The sequence below is a fragment of the Sceloporus undulatus genome, chromosome 6 (assembly GCF_019175285.1).
Source record: "Sceloporus undulatus isolate JIND9_A2432 ecotype Alabama chromosome 6, SceUnd_v1.1, whole genome shotgun sequence".
NCBI lineage: Eukaryota > Metazoa > Chordata > Lepidosauria > Squamata > Phrynosomatidae > Sceloporus > Sceloporus undulatus.
In genome coordinates this window covers 124,897,459-124,905,180 of record NC_056527.1, presented here as the reverse complement: position 1 = coordinate 124,905,180, position 7,722 = coordinate 124,897,459, and the positions used below count along the sequence as shown (strand labels likewise).

Here is a 7,722-nt window from a genome sequence, read left to right as displayed (position 1 = left end):
TTATCTTTCTGCACTACAGTGACGAGAAAAGAAGAGCTCTTTGCTTTGATCTCCCTGTCTTGCAAAGTACATACTCATAGCTGACTTGTTCCCAGGCAAACAGTCTTTCTTAATGCTGTTATTGATTCATCCACAGCAATACAGTACTGTCCTGAGTAGAGAGTGTATTGAGGCAGGCAGCTCAAGCAAGACCTTCTAATTAAAGGATCCTGAAATAACAGAGACGGAAGACACAATGGCTATGGCCTGCTCTACAATTACTTCCAATTCAATAGGGAACCAGTGGGTTTCTCTTCCAAAAAGGTAGGATTCCCATGACCTTCAAAGGAAATCGTTGGAATTAAGAAAGGGACATAAGAAGCTTCCGAATATTGTCAGACCATTGGTGCATCCAGCTCAAAATGCTGAAAATAGAACAAATCTGGATAGCAGTCGAAGAGTAAGTAAAAATGTAATAAAGGAATGCCTTGCTTTTTCGTTGCTGTGTGCCTTCAAGTCATTTCAGACACATGGCAACCCTATCACAGGGTTTTCTTGGCAAGATTAATTCAAAGGAGGTTTGCCAGTGCCTCCCCCTGAGGCTGAGAGAGTGTGACTTGCCCAGGGTCACTCAGCTGGTTTCACGGCTGAGCTGGGAATCGAACCCTTGTCTCCAGAGTCATAGTCCAATACTCAAACCACTATGCGACACTGGCTCTGAAAGAATTAAAGTCTCCAGGATCAGGTGAACTGTATCCAAAAGTACTAAAGGAACTTGCAGATGTGACCTAGAGGCATTGCAGGTCATTTTTGAGAGTTCGCAGAGAACAGGAGAGGTTTCACTGGACTGGAGTGAATGTTGTCCCCATATCAAAAAAGGATGTTTTAAAAGAGGAACTGAGCAATTACCCGTGAGCTTGACCTCTATACCAGGAAGGTTTCTAGAACAAATAATTAATAGTCAGTCTGTGCTCACATAGAAAGAAATCCTATGTTCACTAAAAGCCAGCATGGGTTTCTCAGAAACAAGTCACAAATCCTCCCAGTCTCTCCTGATAGCGTTATGAACTTGTTAGATCAGGGGAATGCTGTGGATGTAGTATATCTTGATTTCACTAAGGTTTGAACTCTCCGCATATTTCTGGGGGAGGTTTTCCCCTTAGTTTCAGGACGGCTGGAAATGATCATCCTTACCTGTCACCAACTGTCAGTCAATAGTGATTACCTGCCAGTTAGAAAATAACCTGAGGGGTACTTATGAATTGAAAACAGCTGACAGCTAGCAAACCATACAAAGATGTGACCTTGTAGGAGTCCCTAATGCGCTATAATTTACATCTAAATCAAGGTAAGGAAATAGACCTTACTTGCATGTCAATAGATTCTGAAGCAGGATGCAGGGGGGGAATGCAATTATCAAATTCATCCCTGTTCCAACACACACAATTACTCCTTTCAACTATATCTGAGGAAAGGTGAGAACACAATAGTTCTGACCAATGTATCTGCTTCTTGACGAAATGTTTCAAGTCTCATTAAAGATCAACACATCTTAAAAGCATGTATCCAGTTGAGATCTTTTAATTTACTGAAATATCTTATTTTTATTTCTTTGGCTTGGTGTCAGTTTCATTTGTCACACTTGTCAATTTCACTTCAAAGCCAGGCCTTCAAATGCATAGAAACTGATACATGCTTCTTTTGTTTCTTTATGTCAGGAGGAAAGGTGTTATGCCAAATTGTATTAGCTTGCTAACAATGTCTTTAAACTGTATCCTACTCTGAGATCTTCAGATACAGAGCAAGGGGGAAATGTTTTAATGAATGAATGAACGAATGCAATCCCCCTGAACAGGTTTTACTTAAGATGGAAGGCTACAGTACCATTTTTAAAGAGTCCTTAATAGAATTGTGCCAAACTAACCTAACCTTTGGAGTTGGGGAAACATAATTTTGCTTGGCAAGCCTTTGTCAATTCCAGAAGGTTGGCATCTGGGCACAGTTGCTTTCGATATCAGTTCTGTACTGGTTTACAATGTATGCATGAGATGCCATGCCCTTTTATCTAACATAGTGATTTTTTTTTTAATGGGTGTGTTAAACCTGCACACCCTGAACTTTGTTTCTTTCTGTGGCTCCTTATGATTCATTCAACAAACTGGCTTGTGGTGGGTTACTGTAACTTCCGTCGGAGGCGTCGAAAGGTGTGGTGTCATTGGGGTCAATTACACCTTGAGTTTAAGAGGGAGAAATGCATACCCACAAAAATGGATACGTGCCAAATATTCTCATTCAGTAACACACTGTTTTCCGCTTATGCAGCAGTTAATGTAGCAAGATGTTGACTATATCCAGTACTTTTTGTGTGGTTACTTCTTACCACCCAGAGTCAAGAATCCTTCAGACACCACAAACATCAACATTCAGCATGCAATGTTGACAACTGCAGGCAAATGGGACTAACCTCTAGGTAAGTGTTGTCACAGAATGCAAGTTTCATCATTGGATTGGTGTAACTTAGGATAATGAATTACCAGATAGTAACCCTTAATTCAGTTTTAAAATTAACACTAAAATGGAGTTATCGTCAAAACATACTGGATTTGTTTCATTTAAAAGAATGAGTCCAGGCTTTGTCATGTTTAGAGCAACCCAACGGAAATCAATGGGCTTTAAGTTAGTTATGACTATCTTGCGATTGCATTTAATCTACTAATTATGACTAAATCCAACTCTGTTCCTATAATTGAATTGCATATCTCATTAATAAATTGCTTGTGAGAAGCATAGGAAGGTTAAATGAACCTCTCTATAAAGATGGTCTCTCTCCCACCCCCCAAATCCAGTTTATATGAAATTTCACAAGGTTTGTGAAAGTTTGACTTACATGAAATCTCAAAGGGGGAAAAATCATAGTCTATGCAGATCTTACAAATAAACTTGAGAAACATAACTTGCGTTGTTATTAGTTTCTTGTCTGAAACCTTTTAGTGTGCCTATCAGACAGAAAACTATGACTTTCTTTAAAATGCATGCTTTTCATATTCTTTAAAAGTTAACACAGAGAAATTGCACATCCTAAAGTTAACACCTCTTATATTCTATGCCAAGTAAGCCTTCACGCATGCATGGTCGCTGCAACACCTGTAGCATCCCTGGGTGATGCCTGTGTGCAAGAGAAAGCTGCCATAAATCAAAAGCCACAGACAACTGTTTCCAGTCCCCTTCCTTCAAAAATACAACATTGGCATCCAGCTGTTTTTCATCCAGCAACAAGTGACTGAGCAATATGGTTGCATGCCTAGATTTAGCCCTTTCGGATCAATGCAATGAACAACTTAGAACATCAGAGACACAGCTGCATTAGTGTGGAATATCAGTATGCAATCTTTTAGCACCTGTGTGGCTAACTGAGCAAAAGAAGTTGTAGCACAAGCTTTTGTAGACTGTTACAGACTGCCAAAATAAAGCTGCTTCGGGTCTCTTTGGATGTATGCTATTTAAGTGATGCATGGGTCCTAAGAGTCCGGAGGTCGCGCCAAAGCCACACTCCATTCCTAAGCACTGGAGTGCAGCTTTGGTGCAACTTCCGGACTCTTAGGACCCATGCATCATTTAAACAGCACACCTCCAAAGAGACCCAAAGCAGCTTTATTTTGGCAGTCTCCTTCCTCAGATGCTGGAGGCAATATGCAGTAGACCAAGTCTACAAACGTTTATGCTACAGTTTCTTTTGCTCAGCTAGTCTCAAAGTTGCTACAAGGTCCTTTTGCAATTTAGAAAGACAGCAGATTAAAAGGATCCACCCTTTGCATGCTAGACATGCCAAGGCCGTAAAAAACAGTCACATATCACTTCTCCACCTGGACCATTTTCGGGGGGGGGGGGGGAAAGAAAAATGGGGGGAGACAAGAAAAAATGGAAAAAGGAAGAAAATCAATTACGGAATATTTTATTTTAGCATGATTCAGAAAAAGCGTGGACAAAAAATAGTTTAACTCCTAATTTTTCCGCAGGTCATCCTCAGCTGTTGGATGACAATTTGACCTCAAAACACAACATCAAGGCTACTACCATAGACAATATATGATTTTAAGAAACTAAGCATCATGTACCCAGTGCATGTTTCAACAAAAGCGGGCTGAAGATTGAAAGAAGCTGAAGATGATCTTTCTAAGGCAGAGTTGAATCCCAGCACTGCAGGGAGGCAGAGCGCAGGGTGGAAAGAATAACTTGGATGGAAAAGAAGGGACAGATACAGAATTAGACAACTACGGGTGGAGAGCAACCGGAAAGACAGAGTATCAAAGGCTGCTGAGTCCTGTTAACGTCAGAGGCTAGTGAAATTACTTTGCTGGACAGCAGCTGCCAAGGAGCCATGGATTCTGGGAGTTGTAGTTCAACAGAAGGGTAGAATCCAGAAACAATAGCCACATTCACCTGGAATATCAACATGCAAAAGGCTCTTGCAGCACCTTTTGAGACTAACTGAGCAAAAGAAGTTGTAACATAAGCTTTCATAGACTCCATCCGCATTGCAGGAATAATCTGGTTTGACACCACTTTAACTGCCCCGGCTCCATGCTATGGGACCTTGAGAGCTGTAGTTTAGTGAGACATTTAAATTTCTCTGTCTGAGGGCTCCAGTTCCACAACAAACTCTGAAATAAATAATGTTTTAATACTGTATTAGTAAATTTTAATTATTATTATTATTTTTTAAAAAACATGTGTAATTAATGTTTTAGCTCGGTCTTTTTAAAATCATTGCAACCCACCTTGAATCCCCTTTGGGCAAGAGATATAAACCCTTGAAATAAATAACTAAATAACTACAAAGGCCCGCATTCCATAGCATGGAGCCATGGCAGTTGAAAGTGGTGTCAAACCGGATTATTTCTGCAGTTCAGATGCAGTCTCAGTCAACTTCCTCCGATGCATCGTCTTCATCCGCACAGTTGCAACTTCTTTTGCACAGTTAGTCTTTGCCAAGTCCCTTTGCGTAGTTCAATAAAGTTACTTGCCCAAGTAACTTTGCCAAAACCTGATTAAGATATTATGCAGCCGTCTCTCCCACACCCACATGTTTCCAACTTGAATTGATGCCAAATCGCTCATGCACTTCCGTATTTTTAATTCACAGTCCCTGCCATGCATTTGACTCCCTTTTCCAGCAATAATAATCTGAAGAAGGGGAGCTGATCCAGTCCTCTTTTCTCCTTCTTCCAGAACATCCTGCCCTTAGGAGAGATAAAGAGGTGTTAATAGGTAACCAATTGCCAACCAAAAGTCTCTTTTACAAAAGTCAGGATCAGACTGCAAAGCAGCCAAAACACACAAGCCAAGAGTTGTGCGAAACCTTACAAAGGCATTGACTCAGGCTGGAAGAAGTGTGCCCATCTTTCGGGTGCCACAAGTATCAGGTATTAAAGTATTCGGGTGCCACAGGTATTTGGTATCTCCTCCTTGGTTTTGGGGATTAAGTTAAAGAAGATCAAAAGAAGAATTGGGGGGGGTCCCTTTCTTTCTCCTACACCAAGAATGAGGATGGCATCAGTTTTACTACGATACAGATCAAGTATGGCACAGTGCAGTAGTTCCCAAACTCTGGTCCTCCAGGTGTTTTGGCCTATATCTCCCAGAAGCCTCTGCCAGTTTGGCCCGCTGTCAGGAATTCTGGGAGCTGAAGTCCAAAACACCTGGAGGGCTAAAGTCTGGGAACCACTGGTGGAGTGTTTTGAATGTTGGACTACCACTCTGGAGACAACAACAAATACAATACAATATAATATAAGAAGAGCCGCCGGCATGATGTAGTGGTTTGAGCATAGGACTATGAATCTGGAGGCCAGGGTTCAAATCCTGGCTCAAGCATAAAAACCCACTGGGTGACCTTGGCTGAGTCACACTCTCTCAGCCTCAGAGGAAGGCAATGTCAACCCGCCTCTGAACAATTCTTGCCAAGAAAACTACGTATATGATAGGTTTGCCTTAACATGGCCATAAGTCACAAGTGTAGGTACTCAACAACAAACTCCATACGTGAAACAGAGATGCTTTATGGTCTTGCCTTGGCAAACACTTACAAACAACAACAACTTGGATCATTCTGAAGAATAAAGACAGCAAAGGCTGCCTCCGCACTGAAGAAATAATCCAGTTTGACACCACTCTAATTCAATCCTACGATTGAGATATATATCTCTGCCCTTGCCTTCCACTCCACCAAATGCATCTGAGGAAGTAGGCTGAAGTCTAGGAAAGCTCCTGCTCCCATCTTCTTTCTTTCAGTGAGTCTCAAAGGTGCTCCAAGAGACTGATTCGAGAGACTACACGGCTATATATTTGAATTCAATCCTGTGGAATTCTGGGATGTGTCCTTTTCTGAGAAGTTGAACTTTGTCTCTGTCAAGAGAGCTCTGGTGCCACAGCAAACGAAACTTCCCAGCATTCCCTAACATCTGGCCTTTAAAGTGGTCTCAAAGTGCCTTAACTCTGCAGTGTGGATGCATGCATCCTCCGCTCTAGAGAAACCAAACAAGTTTGGAAAGACTGTGGAGGCAGGAGAAGGAAGGAAAAGTGATGCCTTTGCACGGAGGGAAAGGAAAAGTACTGGGGAAGGAGGAAACATGGGGATAGGATGGGAAGGGCCCCCCAAGAGGTCGACACGCGTGTTGCACGTGGGAACGCGCCGCCTTGCAGGCACCCAGACTCACCGACGCCGTACTTCTCCCGCTTTGTAGGGATCCAACGGGCCATCCCCGGATCTCTCTCTTTCTCCGGGATCTGCACTTGAGTTCCAGCTCAGCCTCCTCCAGCCTCGGTTGCTACCGGCTCCCCAGCCATGCTGGCAGGGGAGAATCGGGTCCGATCTACCGGATCCCTCCTTGGCAAGGAAACCCTGGGGTCCGATCTACCAGATCCCTCCTTGGCAAGGGAATCCGGGGGTCCGATCTACTGGATCTCTTCTTGGCAAGGAAATCTGGGGTCCGACCTACCCTGGCAAGGGAATCCGAGGATCACATCGACCGGATCCCTCTTTGACAAGGGAACCCGGGGTCCGATCTACCGGATCCCTCCTTGGCAAGGGAATCCGAGGATCAGATCGACCGGATCCCTCTTTGGCAAAGGAATCCAGGGGTCAGAGCGACCGGATCCCTCCCTAGCAAGGGAATCCTCCCTCCTTCCTCCGGCTGCAACAGGAGACTTTGCTCCGCCCGGCCCTTTTTTGCAGTTAGAGGGGCGGAAAGTCCCCGCCTCGGTCGGGAGGGATCACCGTTTCCGGGAGGGGCTGGCCCCAGGAGGACCGAGAGAGGATCCATGGCTTCCCTGGGATTCAGGAGGACAGGAGTCTGGGGCATCCGGAAGCCTTCATCTTGCCTTGCAGACAAACAGGGCCAAAGGAATTGGAGCCAAAGCCTTGCAGATCAAGGCTGGGAAAGCTTTGGCTCCAACTTCTTTCACAGGATCCTAGAGTTGGAAGAGACCCCAAAGGGCCACCCAGTCCAACCCCATTCTGCCAGGCAGCAAGACACCGGCCCAGCGAGCCCAAAAGGGGGCCATCGAACCTCTATTTAAACACATTATAGATAGATAGATAGATAGATAGATAGATAACATTCATATATGTGTGTGTGTTTGCCAAGTCCGTTCTTATTTAATTCATGCATATGGTCTTGATTGATCTTCAAGGTGCTACAATATCCCTTTGCATACTGGTCACCCAGGCTATGGCTGCATCTA

At 43.7% G+C, this 7,722-nt stretch overlaps 1 protein-coding gene across 5 annotated transcripts in view; it reads right to left on the bottom strand.

The window, feature by feature from the left end:
- DOCK5 (dedicator of cytokinesis 5) overlaps positions 1–7,165 on the bottom strand; it is an 84,179-nt gene extending 77,014 nt beyond the window's left edge. For all 5 annotated transcript variants that reach the window (XR_006104725.1, XR_006104727.1, XR_006104726.1 and 2 more), the window contains exon 1: positions 6,696–7,165. Coding sequence is in view for 1 of the 5 variants with exons in the window: in XM_042476102.1 (XP_042332036.1) it covers positions 6,696–6,738 (43 nt within the window). In the remaining 4 variants the exon portion in view is untranslated. The remainder of the gene's footprint in view (positions 1–6,695) is intronic.
- Between the last annotated feature and the right edge of the window lie 557 nt (positions 7,166–7,722).